A 17606-nucleotide genomic window follows, 5' to 3' on the forward strand; every position below is an offset into this window, starting at 1 on the left:
AGTGGGTGGGGTATATAATATACCCCGACTTTGCGTATTTCTTAACCAAACTTGAACTGGAGTATCTAGATTATTTTTTATTATTATTACAGACTGTTTCGGTTCGATATTGATAAGTGACTTTGAGAAATAAGACCATTTTAAAGGTTAAATTGAGTGAGTTAGTTGGTGTTTATGGCGAATCGAAAAAAAAGTCATTTTAGGTTAAATTTTCTTATTTTATAATATAGTATTTTAGGTGTCAAATCTTATGATAAAATATACATAAAATGAGTACATTTTACATATTTTTTAACAGTAAGCCTTATGCGTAGATGCAATGTTGAAACGTTTTTTAACTAATTTTAGAAACATGATGTCAGGTTTCTTAAGTATTTGAATTTAAAAAAAATGCAAATATACAGAGTTATATCCCCTTGATATTCTCAAATTTTGCGAAAGCTTTTGTTTTGCTGGCCCATTTTTTCTAATCCGCGAGACATTCTTCTTTCATAATATGTTATATGCTTAGAGTCTGAATTGTACCTCGCTTTATTTCTTTAGGCTGTGTGGAAAAACACGTTAGGATCCATTTCACAGTTTCGAAAACTCTCCGATAAGAGTCTTACAATAGAAGTTCTTTCATCTGATTTGATGTCAGCTTGCGCAACAACACAAAAACAAAGAACTGCAAAAGCTACAATGGTGCTAAAATATAAGTCTGAAATACTAGCAAATAATTCGGAACCTATACTCACACTCTTTACTACTTGGAAAGATAGTCCTGAAAAATATCTAATGCATAATTTAACATTATATAATTGGGTGGCGTTACGTCCGTTTGAGATGCCTGTGATCTTTACAAACGAGACTTCAGTCGCTGAAGAATGCGCGAGGAATGGTTGGGAAGCAAGACAGGTACATGTAGCAGCAGCAGACGGCGTTCCTATATTAAAATATATGTACAAAGACGTGATGGATAGTCATAATTCTACGTGTTACGCTTACAGTAACGGTGATTCTGTTTACCGATACGCTCATAAATACGTTACTTTTGTGAGAAATTTTAGTGTGAATTTAGATAAACCTGTACTAATGGTTGGCGAGAGAAGTAATGTCCTTAATGTGACAGAGTCAGAAGCATCTACGTGGGGTAATATCAACCAAATGGCTGAGGAGCGGGGTAAACTGTTCACAGGTTGGGCGGAGGACTACTTTATTACTACACGTTCATTTCCGTGGAATGATATAGCGGAAGTTGTAATTGGGCGGAGAGCATACGATAATTGGCTAGTGTATTATTTCAGAAAATCCCAACATACTGTGATTGATAGTACAAAAACACTTCTTGCTGTGCACCAGACGACAAAGCTGGCAATCGTGAAGGTCATGGTCATAAAAATAAAGACTACAATCACAATTTACTGGTGAAGAAATACAAACGTCTGAAATATAACGCTGGCGTAATAGAATGTGCTGAAAAATATACAGCCTATGAAAATGGTATTGTTGTTGTTAAATCCAGAGTTGTTCCAACATCATGCATGACTTGAAAATAGGAGATATGCAGCATCGAACCTCAGCTAGCGATGAAACTATTTAGTGACTTCGAACTGCTGCAGACAACGACTGATATAAGTCATGACAAAGTTGTTTATTTCTATCCGCTTTGTATAATAAAGTTCTGTTTTGTTTGTCCCCTAAATTAAAATTAAGACCTGTAAGCATTCCCAGTGTTGTGTCTAAAATTCTGGAGCGTTCTGTATATACATGTTATAAGTTTTCTGAAAACGTTTATAAACATTCCTTATTATACCAGTTCCTTTTAGGTTTTAGATCGAAATACTCTATCGATACTAGCCTTATACATATGTAAGATGATATAAAAACAGAATAACTCTGAATGATTAGACACTGGTATGGTTTTACTTGATCTGCACAAGGCGTTTAATTATCATTTGTGAGAAGCTTACAGCAATGCGGATTCAATAAATAAATTTGTTTAAATCTTATGTTACTGACCGAACTCAGCACATATTGGCAAAGTTTTATCCGAATTTTCCAAGATCACATGCGGAGTTTCTCAGGGAAATGTCCTGGTTCCTTACATCTTTCTCTGTTAATTTAATGACATACCAACGTGTATAGATTCGGACAGCAAGCTTAAATCATATGCCGATAAAAGTGCGATATTGTTTTGCCCGTAAGATCTTCACACTATTTCTTAACAATTAAGTAATGAAAAAAATGTTAATACTGGCTAATTGATAATGTTAACAAAAGTTAGTAAGAACAATGCCAGGACAAAAATTACATACAAACTCTATAATAATCTGAGTTTTCAAACGAAGAAAACGTGAACAGGTGCATTGATACATTATCAATTACACTACTCTTGTTAGGCATGTCTTGCAGACCTTACTAGTTCTCTACTACACCGATTGCAAGTAAATCAAAAGACAGTTATCCGATTTATGCTTAATATGCCACCTAGGACTAGTATTACATGTTTGAAGTAGTCAAAATGTTAAGGATCGAAGATAGGGTGAATCATTTAGGGCTGATCATGTTCATAATGTTACAACCTTATTACTCCACACTATCTTAATTATTTTATTTTTGCAAAGCGCCATCCATAGACAAACGTACCAGATTCAGTAAATATAATTTTGTTGATCCAAAGGCCAAAATTTTCGGTGCTCATACTTTTTATTTTAATGCAATTCATATTGGAAATATTTTTCCATACTTTTTAAAGGCGGAAACAAATTAACATAGCTTTAAACAGGAATACATATTCTTATGTGCAGGCATAAGAGAAACCACTCATACAAATTTGTACTGAAAGATTCCTGAAAACGACCATCAGTATTTTCTTTTGTTTTAGTTTCAAATAATAAAATTAAACATGTGTAACTAAGATAATATTCAGGACATTTGGTTTTTAGATAGCATTTTGGTTTACACTTATGCTCAAGGACTTCATTAGTGAATAACATATTTATAAATTATATCTTCTTAATGGGACCCGTGATTCGTTTTTCTTTCATGGGTCATTTAAGGCGTTAAAATCACGTCATTTTTTTTCTATTTCATAAACTATAGAATATACTTAACCAAATCGTTCATGTGTTAATTAGCATATCTTTACTGAGATTTTTATGTCTTTATCAAAGCATTTTAAATATATTGATCATTATAAACATGTATGTCTTTCTGTTTAAGTTATATATAATGTTTATAATCTTATGCCTGAATGAATTTGTATTGAATTGAATTCAAATTTGATATATGAATCAGTCATTCCCCCATGGAGATTTCTCATGTCAATAACATACACATTACGCATTTTATCCATTATTATTGAAGCATCTTTAAGAGTTCATTTATTTACGAGGAGCGTTTACTATTAATGCAAGTGGGATTATATTTGATTTGTACCCAAGAATTTCACAAAATAATCACTGTATCGCATAAAAAGCTTGTTTAAGTTTCCATGTATACCATACACATTTAAATACGTTCAGTGTACCTGTGAAAATTGCTCGATAGGCACTGTCTTTTCAATGACATGTACACTTATGCATAAGTGATTGGACAAAAGGTCATTTTTCACTAACTAAAAATGGTCCTATACAAAGAACTGCTGTATTCTTGACATAGGGGCAAAGGACAAATTTTATGAAATACGTTCGGCTTATGAAAGTAATGAATTGTCTTATTCATCAGTTACTTGATGATATAAGAAATTTACATGTACAAGTAGTGCGAATGTCGTCACCGGCGATGAGATGTAGGTATATTTTTATAAGATCATTTTTAAGATCTAGAACAAACTACCAACAAAAGAAAAAAAGGCTTTGCTTAGCAAAACGTACCATGAGCATTCAGAAAGGTAATGTTTAAAACTTTTTTCACAAATCAAGGTCCGGACAGTCTTGCCGTACAAAAAAATGAAAATGCATGAATGCTATGTTTTAAAAAGGCAAGATCTTTCAAAATTTTAAGTGGCCTCCGTGGCCGATTGATCACGTTCGCTGACTTCAAATCACTTGTTCCTCATCGATGTAGGTTCGCGCCTCATTCAGGTCGTTGAATTCTTCCTGTGTGGAAGCTATCCAGCTGGCTTACGGAAGGTCGGTAGTTCTACCCGCGTGCCCACTCGTAATTAATTAATTCACGGAGTGGCACCTGGGGATTTCCTTCACCATCAAAGCTGGAAAGTTGCCATATGACCTATCTTTGTGTCGGTGCGACGTTAAACCCAACACAATCAACAAATAAATAAATCAGCTTGGCATAGCGAAGTTATATTCCCTGCCTTCATACTCTTCGTGGTTAGATCACTATCAGAAGTTAAATACATGCTTTAGCACAACGGCTACATTTAACCGTATAAGTACAAATTTTATTTCATATAAAATATCATAAGTAAAGTTAATTTCATAGATATTGAACTGAAACAGAGTACACAGAGAAATGTCGTCCACAGCCCTATAATCGCTAGAAATAATATAATTTGTCAAATATTATAGCCAAATGAAGTGAAGTATGTAGGCACGTAAATTGTATTTTGTAGCTTATTTCAAATGATCTTGGAACAATCCAGGGTCATCGTCTAACTACAGGCAACTATCCTAAAAACTATAAGGATAATACACGTTGTGTAGTAAATCTGTAGAAACGCGTGAGAATGTTTCTTACCAAGACCGAAATTCAAAACCATATTCCGTTGGATTTTGCAGACATTTATGTACAAAACAAATGTGTTTTTTTATTCGTTATTCTTGCATACAAATCATTACAAAGAATATATCTAAAATCATAAAAACTCGAGTTACATTGTATAAATCAAACCCTTCCTTATTTCGTCCTAAACCAAAGTTTTCACTTCGAAGTTAATAGAAAGCTTTATCCAAGGTACACACGTATTTTGTTTTTACTCCTAAAGACAAAGCCTCTATTATTATTATAATTATAATATGACGCATTTACTACACAGAAATATTACAAAGAGAACTGAAATATACAAAACCTTACCAGTTATCACAATTAGATTATAATAATATTGCCAAAAGTCATGTTAATCAATGTATAAATTTTAATGTGGCACTTGACGACAGTCAGATGAAGCTCTCTACTCTTTATTCGATACTTTAACTTCACAAATCTCCATATAAAGTTCGATTCATTGCAAATACAACGTTATGCACTAACAAAACATTTCTCTACTTTGACTTCTAGTCTTACTGCAATAAAATTCCACGTACAGAAGTATTGCTCCATGGTATATGAGAACTCGGGTGTTAATCGGTTTTGGTCCATCAAGAACTCTGGGAATGTTATAAAACGAGCTAAAAAACAAACACTTCAAAAGTTCGAATATAAACACTTATTACCTTTCTACTCTTTATACTAATTTACCCGCCCGCTTGGCTCAGTAGGTAGAGCGTTGGTCTACGGATCGCGAGGTCGCGAGTTCGATCTTCGGGTGGGGCGTATGTTCTCCGGGACTATTTGATAAACGACATTGTGTCTGAAATCATTAGACTAAGTTTTCCACCTCTGATTCATGTGGGGTAGTTGGCAGTTACTTGCGTAGGACAGGTTTGTACTGGTACAGAATCCAGGAACACTGGTTAGGTTAACTGCCCGCCGCTATTTGACTAAAATACTGTTGAAAAAGGGCGTTAACCCCAAATCAGTCAAACAAACAAACTTTATACTAATTTACCACATAATCTTATGAAAGACAAACTAGTAGCTTTAATTGAGAAGATATTTGTAAGAGAAAACGTTAATCATTTGGCTTGCAATATAACTAGAGCATTAATTTCTAACAGTGCATTTAAGAAATACAACCTATGGAGTTGTGATCTGGTTTGTGAAGCTCTAAGGTTTCTACTTAATAACATAATTATCAAATGTGGCGATACAACTTACAGACAAGTAATTGGTTTTCCGATGGCAAACAACTGTGCCCCACTCATTGCTGATATTTCCTTATACTGTTATGGACGAGATTTCATGCTTAGTTTATCCAATGAGACACAATTTGAAATTATTGAAGCTTTTAATGAAACCTTTCGGTATCTTGATGATATTTTGAATATGGACAACCAATATTGTTCAGAAATGGTGAAACATACTTACGCAAAAGAGTTAAAGCATAAATAAAAATACAAATACATGGCATTTATATAGCACAAAAAATATAAAATATTCTGTTGCGCTTTACAATTACATAACACACATTTAACATACATACATACATACAAAATATGAACAGTATTGTAGAACTTAGATCTAAAGATTTGGACATGTATAACTACTATTTTACACCATTTCTGATATTTTGTATTTTAACAAGACTACACTCATTGTTCATGAAACTGCCTAAATAAATGTGTTTTCAGTTTTGATCTAAAGCTGAATGTTTTTCAAATAGCTAGGCAGATCGTTCCACCATTTGGGACCAACGACTGCCATAGATCTGTCTGCTAATTTTGTTCGCCGTCTACCGATGTTAAAGTTAGTGTCACTTTGTGAGCGAAATCTGTATCATTGTCGAGTAGGTACAAACATTTCCCTCAGATATACTGGAGCTGTACCACTGATGACACGAAAGACTATTACTTAAACTTTGAACATGACTCTAGCCTTAACTGGAAGCCAGTGTAATTCTTTCAGAAGTTCGGTACTTGGTTTTTTCATAGGAAGCATTATTGACTACTGTAGCGGCATGATTTTGGACTCGCTGTAGTTTATTGATTTGGTAGGCTGGAATTTCTGTAAATAATCTGTTGCAGAACTCAATGTGAGAATGAACCAAATGATTCCATGCACTAATGATTCAGTTGACTTTTGTGTGAGATGTTTCCGTATAGCCCTAAGGTTTCGTAACTGCACATGAGCTATCTGACACTTTTTTCTGAATGTGATGGTCAAAGTTGAGTGTATTGGTCATAGTTACACCTAGGTCTCTAACATGATCGACGCATTTTACGTCACACCCACCAACGTTTACACTTGTGATGTTCAATTTCGCTAACTGTTTTCTTGTTCCATACATAATAATTTCAGTTTTAGACTGGTTCATTTTCAGTTTGAAGGTTGTCATCCGTTTTATGATTTCATTGAGACAACTGTCGAGTTGTTGAAGAACATTTGTCTCATTTTGGGAATTTCCCGCTTGAAGTTTTAACGCATTCTTGTGGTCATCCCCGTATCCATAGAGATCAGCTGTCAAATATTAACCTATATTTACTAGCGAAAACACAGGATTACGGTCGTAAACCATAGATTACGTTCGTGAACCCATATTTACGTTCGATAAACTAGGTTTCTCGATTGAACCATAAATTTCGGTCATTATCCTAAGTTTACGAGCGTGAATCTAGGTTTACGGGTGTCAACATGGGTTCACGAGCGTGAACCATAGTTTACGAACGTGAACCTAGGTTTACGACCGGAAATCATAGTTTTGTTCGAGAAATCTAGTTTCACGCTCGTAAACATAGGTTCACGCTCGTAAACCTACATTCACGCACGTACATATAGGTTCATCTCCGTAAACTATGGTTTACAGTCACGGCCGTAAACCTAGGGTCACGCTCGTAATCTTTGTTCACGCTCGTAAACATAGTTTCACGACCGTAAACACAGGTTTACGGCCGAAATTGGAAGTTGATTTGATAATCCTAGTATATCAATCGTAAACCATGGTTTACGTTCGATAAATAGCTTTCTCGATTGAACTATGTATTTCGGTCGTTATCCTATGTTTACGACCGTAAACTTGGGTTTACGAACGTGAACCTACGTTTACGAGCGTGAACTATGGTTTGCAACGTTATTCTATGGTTTCGCTCGAAAAAATAGGCTAGTATTCGAAAAACCTGGTTTTACGTTCGAAAAACCTGGTTTATCGAACGTTAACCTAAGTGCACGCTCTTATACCCAAGTTCACGTTCGTAAACATAGGTTCACTTTCGAAAATATAGGTTCACGTCCGTAAACTATGGTTCACGGTCGTAAACATAGGTTCACGTCCGTTAACATAGGTTCTTTACCGTAAACCCATGTTCACGCCCGAAATTCATTGTTGATGCTATAATCCTAATATATCGACCGTTAACCATGGTTTACGTTTGATAAACTAGATTTCTCGATTAAACTATGAGTTTGGGTCGTTATTCTATGTTTTGCGATTGTTATCTTATGTTTACGCTCGTAAACCCTGGTTCACGCTCGTAAACCATAGTTTACCAACGTGAACCTATGTTTACGACCGTGAACTTGGTTTTACAATCTTGAACCTACATTTACGACCGTGAACTATGGTTCACGGCGTTATCCTATGTTTTCGCTAAAAAAGATATTGGTTATTATTCGAAAAACCTGGTTTTACTTTCGAAAAACCTGTTTTATCGAACATTAATCCTAGTTTTTCGACCGTGAACTAGGGTTTACGTAATAATTGGACAATTGGCGTTCCATATACTCTTCTCACCTCGGACGCCGTTGCCGTCGTCATCGTTGACGTCACAACATGCTTAAAGTCATTTTTTTAACTGAAACTTCATACAAGGTTTCTTAGCCATCAAACTAGTGAAATAACATTCGATTCACTCTGATACAAAATATGGACCTTTATATTCAGTATTTTGGTTACAGTTTTGAGTGCAACTTACTATAACGTTGTGTCTTAGGAACAACTGTATATTTAGGTAATATTTTTCCCCCGCGATTCATATCTAATTTGCGGATTCTATACTGTCGTTCATTTCGCATAAACACCGAAAATAAAGTTCCATTTCTTATATTTACATTATATTTCCTTTCATTTGTAAGCAGGATTATATTACAAATTGCAAACATTTGGTTGCGTTTAACATTAAATTCAGCTTCCCTGCCAATCTGTTTACCAGACGGAACAACTCCGACGTCATCTAAGGAACGTTCTCCTTGACTATATGCAGACGACGTCAAAACAGCGGTCCAATATCATTAAGCAGCGTTGACGTAACTTTCGCGCCATTCCTTTTGCTGTTCATACGGAATGAACGTCATAATTTTCAATGGAAAGAAATAGGAGGAATACAAATATGTTAAATTGAACTTCAAACTATACTTCTCATTTACCAAACTTACTGAAATAGCAAAGTTGATTATCAATTGTTTGGAATTAAAGTAAATTATGGCACTTTAAAATTAGTTAAAGTTTTTCGTGGAACTAAATGAAAAGCTGTATCTCAGTAAAAAATGAAACCCCACAAAAGACATTATTGTTACCATACGACCTAAGTACATGAAAGTTTGGTTGAAATTAATTCAAGGTATTGCCATAATTTGCCTAAGAAAGCTTTATTAAAAATTGTATGCAAGATGTTATCATTGCCATTGCCATAACATGTAGTAGATAGTAATGAAATAATTCGGGAAAGTAAGTCGTGTCAAGTTATACTCCTTAAACTTCAAAGTTGTTGAATAGTCGAGCGCGCTGTCTTACTGACATCTCTTCTTGTGTAAAATTAGGAAAATTTTAACACAATAAATACCAAGGATAATGTTCTGATAACCTATTGACTATGTTTCGAATTAAATAACAATTTTAATACATTTTTAGGGTCAGCAAAAGAACGTTTTCGGGAAGTTACAATGGAAGCATGCCAAGGAAACCTCCAACCATCTGCCCCTACAAACACACTACGGAAGAATAAATAGGCAACAAATGGGCTACGAATACCTACAAAAAATGAAGATGACATGTTCTATCAAAAGAATCCGGAATTGCCTCTTACTCGCTCTATTGAATTAAAAGGAAGACATTTAGAAAATGAATAATTCTGAACTTAATTTTGTATTATCTTTCTTTTTCATTGCTCTTGGAAAAGAATATGGCGAGGAATACCCCTCTGACACTATTTTTGCCTTTTCTACAGTTGTTCAGAGTCATTTGCAAATGAATGGCCGGGATATGTCATTACCTCGACTATTCAAAGAATAGTAGAGCTATTGGACTCGCCCGTGTGTAGGCGTCGGCGTCCTGATTTGGATAACTTTTTGTCTGTAAGCTGGTGGGAATGGATTGAAACTTCACTCACTTATTCACTGTGATAAACTGACTTATATTGCACAGGTTCCATAACTCTGTTATGCTTTTTTACAAAATGCCCCCTTTTCGACTTAGAAATATTTGGTTAATGTTTTGTATGTAAGCTTTTATCTCAGTACTCACTGATGGGAATGGATTGAAACTTCACACCATGTTCACTGTCATGATCTGACATGTCTAAGCAGGTTCCATAACTATTGTTATATTTTTTTTTTCAAATGTATGCCCATTTTTCCACTTAGACATTGTTAGTTAAGTTTTTGTATGTAAGCTGGTATCTCAGTACTCACTAATGGGATTGGATTGAAACGTCATACACTTGTCCATTTGTCATAAGCTGTTATGCACTGTGCATAACCCTGTTTTGCATGTTTTTGCCCCCCCCCCCCCCCCCCACAACGCCGACCCCACCCCAAATGAGTGGTGGAGGCATATAGATTTGGTCTTGTCCGTGCGTTCGTCGACTGAAGTTCGTGACGCGCCTAGCTTAAAAAAATATTTGAGTTAAATTGATGATACCTTGCATGAGTCTCTATCATGATATGAGCTTTCGCATCTCCTATTTTTCGTCTGACCCCTGAAATAGTTAAAAATGCACATTTTTACCTTGTGACAAGTATTTGATATAGATTCATGAAACCTTGCATCAGTCTTTATCATGATATGAACTTGCGCACTTTCTATTTTGCTGCGTCCGCCCCCTATATTCAAAGGTATCGCCCCTGAAATACCTGAAATAGTAAAAAATGCACATTTTCACCTTGTAAGGCGCCTAACTCAAAAAGTATTACATATAAATTGATTAAACCTTGCCTGAGTCTTAATCATAATATGAACTTGCGCACTTCTTATTTTGTGTCCGCCTCCGGTCCCTATTTTCGGAGAATTACATATAAATTGATTAAACCTTGCATGAATCTTTATCATAATATGAACTTGTGCACTTCTTATTTTTTGTCCGCCTCCGGCCCCTATTTTTGTTTTTCTTGTGATGCTGATAGCTTAAAAAGTATATGACCTAGAATATTGAATCTTTTTTCATAAAATGTTTGTTGAGACTATACCCCATTAAGGCTGCAAACATTTGATTTATTGCCCCTTACTTGTTACAATTGTACCAGTAGTCGGGGGGGGGGGGGGGGTACACCCTGTGTCCTACAGACACATTCTAGTTATAAGATGCCCCTTTTTCAACTTTTCTTCATTCAATTGACAAGGCTGCTAAATAGTTGAGCTTTAATGTCCTCCGACAGCTCTTGTTTTTTAATGGTACTGAATAAAAAGGCCTTAGAAACAGTCTTGATAACATACTGAAAGAAAGTAATAGGTATTGGTATAAACAAAAAGCAGGCACAACCAATTACAAAAGAACAAGAAGATAAGCAGTGGAAAGCAATACTATATTTTGGATTATTGGAATATATTTGGGCTCAGAGGGGGAGAGGAAATTAGAACAACTTGTTCAGGAATTACACGAATCTCAAACGTTTTATACATATATCATATATTTTAGAACGAGCACAAACAACAACTTTCCGTTTCTACAAATTTCTTATGAAAAACATTAATTTCCACGTCTTTTTTCTTCTGTCTTTGTAACCTTTAGTTCATAAAGCATGTCTTAATACCTCCGTGACTGAATTCCGTGTGCGGAAGGAAAGTAAACATAACAGCCATCAATATGGATCTTAAGTGAATAAGGGTTGTGTCAAGATTTCATATCTCAAACGTTCTGTGTCATTGCTCTTTCTTACTTCTTGCATTTTTTCCATACTCCGGACTGCCACCCTGGAATACATTCTGTATGTTGTCCTCACATTTATACAAAAGGCGAACAACTGATAACATGCTTTTTTTTCACAATTTTCGGACTAAATTTGACCACAAAAAAGATAAGATCAGATAAAATGCCTTTACATTACATTACTAACGCAACTTTAATTCAACATTTTCAAAATTTGCCATCGAGACACAATACTATTTACGGGTATTTGACACATAACTTTTCAATGAAATAACCATTGAACTAAACCTTTTGTTAACAATGCGATAAATAACAAGATATTATCAGCAGTTGGTTTTAGGGGAAGGTGGTCATCGTGGTAGAAAGCCATTTAAAGATTATATTTCTTTATTGGTCAACACATCCGAGGATCTCATACAATTTGGATATTTAATTTCATCTTCTACGGCTCAAGTTGTCGGAGAATTGTGTGGCTAGAACGTAAGAATAAAGCGTTGTGTACCAAGTTTGACCTTTTATTTTCTCTTTGTATACAAACTGATGACGTCTGACGTTAATGACGTTAAAACGTATAAGTGACCATGACGCGCCAAATTAGAGTGCAGTAACAGCACGCCAATTCAAGACATTCTGGGGGCTTCAAAAGTAATATTTAACGTGAAACACTTAAGGTACTTAATTACAGTAGTAACTATTATCACTTGTAAATTCTTAGTAAAATTCAATGAAATGATTAAAGGTAATGAAGTTATTACTCTCTTTAGTGAAATTAAAAAGTCTCTATTTAATCATCACTTTGTACTTAAAACTCCTTTTCTCTGAACCTATGAAATTCATCACAACTTATACTCTCTGTCTCTATATTTATCTGAAATTGCATGTGACACAACGTTAAAAGTCTCTATCGTATATTTGAAATATTTCGCGACTTAAACTGTTTAAGAGTCTCTATTACAGAATATTTGCTCATTTTAAATATCTGCACATAAAGCACGTGCAAATTACAGTCGATCAAATTAATTTCTGACAAATAGAATATTGACACAGTTTATTCATTTTCGGAGTCACGAATAACTTCAAGGGGATATAATTTCACCACTGGTCTGGTTGAACTTCCATTTTGGGTCGGAATTGCGGCTGCACGGGTAATCCATCATTTCCCGGAAGAAATTCCTAGACCACAGCTTATTTCCAACGAGTCATTGGGCAATCGTCGTGGATCTGCACAATGTCTCCCACTTTGATACTATTGGAGTTACGTCCGGTGGTTTGGTAGTGTTCACGAAGTGAGGTGAGGTATTCCGATTTCTATCTTTTCCAAAAATGTTGAATAGCCATCGCTACGACTTTCGCCCGCTTGTTGAAATTAATATTTCAAATGTTGATTTTATGACTATTGATGTCGTTATCGTAGTCGGAATACGGTAATGATGTTATTATTCGGCATTACAAGAGATGTGCCGGAGTTAATGTTTCAGGGTCGTCGAAGTTGGATGCAATGTAAGTTAGGGGATGTAAGTTAAGGGACGGTCATTCATGATCGCTTCTATTTCTGTGACGATTGTTTGAAGTGTTTCAAAGCTAATGGTGTTTGAAGTGTTTCAAAGCTTTTGAACTGTATCTCCGATATTTCCGTAGAACATAATACAGCTTGGCATGATAACAACCATTTCGTTTCGGCATCGCAAAGTTCTCTCAATGACAAAGTACTGACCTGTTTGTCACTTAGTAGTTTCTTGCAGTTTGAAATAAATCTCAAACATAAGCTGTAACGCGGAGTAGTTTACGGTAACTGCTGTATCTTTCTATGTCCATAACATCGTGAATTCCTTGCTGTATTGTACACTGTGGATTGGTTAAATTTGTTGGCGGTAATCTGTCATCTTCTGTTAATGTCGTCTGCTCGATCTCTGGCGTTTGAAAATTTAAAAGGGTTTGTTCCCATTGTGGTCAGTGAGATTTCTCGAGAATCCACGTCGATCCTGTCTCCCAGAGATTATTGCTGATTAACTTATCTGTAGAAATCCCGCATGTAAGAAGATCGGCAGGATTACCACATGTGTGACAGTATTTCGATTCATACTGTTGGGTAAGGCTTTGTATTGTAAGTGGCTTGTTTGTGTTTAACCAATAAAGCACAATTTTACTATCTGACCAAAATGTTACGTCCGATACGTTCAAGCACAAACGCAGGTGTGTAGCTAGACGTGCGCCAACTAAGATTCTCTTTCAATTTTATTCAAGCTGTCAGAGCTGAAAGCAGAAATATCTTTCAAGTGCATGATGAATCTATATCAAACATGGTCTCTAGCATTCTTCTAAAGATCTGTATTAAATGTCTTCGCGCCGCTTCTTAAAAAGGGGCCACTGGAGCTAGAAATAGAAACAACTTTAAAAGACTTTTTCTCGTGTTGCTTGATTTTAATTAAAATTGGTCTTTATCATCATTGTAAGATCGCCTCTCAAATTTGTTCAAATGAGGGCACATGACATGTTTTATGTTTTTATACTGATCACAAATATTATTATTAATGATTCAGTGTGGCATATATATATTTGCTGTCATATGGTCAAGGTCTTGGGCATTCTTAATTCGTCCGTCACACTTGCTGGTGTACTCAATTGCTCATACAGTTACCAAAGTTCTAAATGGAAATACAATTTGAAAAGCACAGACAATTTCTTGTATTTTTAAGATACCACTTAACTATAGTGTTAATTGATTGGTATCAAACGTAAATGTATGCCGTTAAGTTCATTTTAAAATGAAGAATATAAACGCTATAACAAGAGGATTGGCCAATAGCTGAAAGGTCAAGCTCTAAAGCAGTTATTCACAAGCCAAATGTTTTTGTGTCTAAATCACGTATAGGGAGATCATGTCAAACGTCATATTTATGCCCAACTTTGAAGAAGATGTGGTGAATTGTTTTGCTCATTGTTGATCTGTCGGCATCGTTTTAATTCACCGCCACGAGAGGTGGGGAGTTGTAGGAATGATCTCTGTCCTTCCGTCCGTCCGTAACACTTTGTAGCCGCTAAGTATCTCCTAAACCCCTCCAAGGAATTTCATGGAACTTGGGTCAAATGATCACCTCATTAAAATGATGTGCAGAAGTTGTGAGTAAACCATGTCAGCTCAATGTCAAGGTCACAACTCAATGTCAATGGTTTGAGCAGTCCATTCTGTGTCTGTTTCGATCTTTTAAAGCCATTGAAGGATATTCATGAAACTTGGGTCAAATGATCACCTCAACAAGACAATGTGCAGACCTCGTGATTCAGCCATTTCGGCTCAATATCAAAGGTTAGAGCTCTGTATTTCCCAAACACCCTGAATTATTTTCATGAATTTTTTTGTAAAATGATCACCCCATCACGACCATTTGAAGAACTTATGATTCAGCCATGTTGGCTCAGGGTCATGGACACAACTCAATATCAATGGTTTGAGCCTTCATTTTGGGTCTGCCCTGTATCTTCTAAACCCACTTGAAAAAAATTCAAATTCATATATCTTGTCATATAATTATTAACAACGTCGGTGCTTCCACCCATTACCTTCACCTCTCTCACTATCCATAACAGTGGCGGGGGATACAGCTGTCTTTCAGACTGCCTTGTCTGATCAGTAACCAGAGAATACTTGAGCCTATAGTAGTCAGACTTCATGGGACTATTGCTTGTAGACAGTAGATGACCCTTAATGTTGTTGGGTTCAGTGAAACAACTTTCATAGTAATTTTGAGACTGTAAAAAGTTTCCGACCAATATTTCAAGAAGGCGTTGGCCTTCTGAGGCCACGCTTTATAGAATTATCTGTGGTCAGTAGACTTCTATTGTCACAATGACGTTGGGACTGAAAACTTTGTCTGCTGTATAATTAAAGAGCGCTTTGGATGACAGATTTAGAACTACAGGATGATTTCCTGTCGTCACTAAATGATCATTACGGGTCAGGTGTTTGAAGGTCATGGCGACCTCCTCTAGACTGAAAATGTTCTCCGGTCAATATCTGAAGAACCCTTTAGCCTACAGCCTTTAAACTTCCTAGGGAGATTGAATGTGGTCAGTAAGTGACCCATACATTTTATGTGTTAGTATGTTGAAGGTCAGGGTCATTGGCCTTTAGACAGAAAGTTTCTGTTTAAAAACTATAGAACACTGCTTCTTCTCTAACTTCACAGAATTATTTTCTATTTTTAACATATGACCCTTGAGGTTTTTGCTGTTGAAGGGTCGGGGTCAAAATAAAAATATGTTCATTCATATGATTTACATATAGATACTAATCTGGGTTTGAACCTGTGTTGAAGGATGGGGAGTTTTTTTGTTATCAACGTTTTAATTCTTAGTAAATAAACAGTCAAAAGTATCATTTCGTATTTTGCTGTACGAAACAAGGCCGGGATGTTTGTTTTCATAAAATCGCTATCAAGGTTGAAATTTGGATCAAAAACAAGATCAAATCGCAAAAATACACGTTTACAACTAACGTCACATTTTCTACTTGATGTTTTTGTTTTGATGAATTCAAGTTACAAACTGTTCATCTGCGAGCAAAATATACGTCACTAATTGAAATCATAGACACCGACATTCTTTGAAGAACGAGTGATTCGGAGTCAGCGACCTTTATCACTCGGAGACACCATACATTAATCTTATCAAGCGACTTTTGCAACGCAATGCATGGGAACATGGTACCGGACAGTCTCTTGTGTATATTTCTACACATTCATAGTTATTTTAAGCATATATGTATTACCCAGAGGAGCTTCAAAACCCAATTGGACAGTGATAGTGATTTTTCTAATGCTTAACCTTATCGGATCTTTTTCCTCTGTGGTTTATAGGGGATTGAACCGGGCAAAAATCATTTCAGGTTGTGTCAAAAAAAAAATTACTATTTTAAGTTTGAACATTAGCATGCCTGTCCTATGGTTTTCCCAGATGTCCGAAAATTGCCGAAAGTTATGTTCAGGGTATGTTCTTGACCTCCTATACACATCAATAATTTCTTTTCTTCTTACACAGCGGGTTGAAAGAATGCATACATGGTTAAAAGTATGGATATTTCTTCAAATTATAACAATTCGTCTGCCTTACACTTATCAATATCCAGAATACTACACTCAGACCGTAACAAGGGCCCATACTTTTATACATCCTTTCATGGTAAATGCATCAATTTTATATAAAGCCTTCCGCGATATATGCATAGGTCTCAGTTCGGCAGTCCGTTTTAAATGTCTTCTCTTGTATCATTTTCACATAACAGTTCTGACTGAAATAAACATTATTTCTTGGAAATGAAAATTAATTTTCACAAAAGGCGCGTTTCCGGATTTAGACTGTTGAAAAAAAAAATAGGTAGGCAATACACGTAAGTAAAGGAAGTATAAGACGGGCGATGGTAATGATGGCTCCAAGGTTTTGAATGAGAGTTGTGGGTTTTCTAGATAGATCTGGAGGTATCATTCCCGTGAAAAATTAAAAAAGAAGTTTGGTGATGATTCTAAATTTTTATAATACATGGCCGTTTTCGTCATCCAAATTGTTACTACCATTATAGAGTTGATTATTTGAAGATAGAAAAGGACATTAATTCTTGAATAGACGTGTTCTGCTTTCCATAGCTTTGATTGTACCGATCTGTTGAAGCTGTTAAATATCAACCCACAACACTGAAGACTGATGAACCTTAGCTCATGCCAGGCATGGACAAAGGTACCTTTCATGCTTATTCAGTGGGCAAACAACCTT

The 17606-nt window shown here is 35.7% G+C and overlaps 1 protein-coding gene across 1 annotated transcript; it reads left to right on the top strand.

Annotated features, from left to right (window-relative positions):
- The first annotated feature begins 547 nt into the window (after window positions 1-547).
- LOC123558734 (uncharacterized) lies at window positions 548-1868 on the top strand. Its single transcript, XM_053550393.1, has one exon. It carries the CDS (start codon window positions 634-636, stop codon window positions 1408-1410), a length of 777 nt encoding a protein of 258 aa, XP_053406368.1. The 5' UTR covers window positions 548-633; the 3' UTR covers window positions 1411-1868.
- The last annotated feature ends 15738 nt before the right edge of the window (window positions 1869-17606 follow it).

The sequence above is a fragment of the Mercenaria mercenaria genome, chromosome 8 (assembly GCF_021730395.1).
Source record: "Mercenaria mercenaria strain notata chromosome 8, MADL_Memer_1, whole genome shotgun sequence".
Lineage (NCBI taxonomy): Eukaryota > Metazoa > Mollusca > Bivalvia > Venerida > Veneridae > Mercenaria > Mercenaria mercenaria.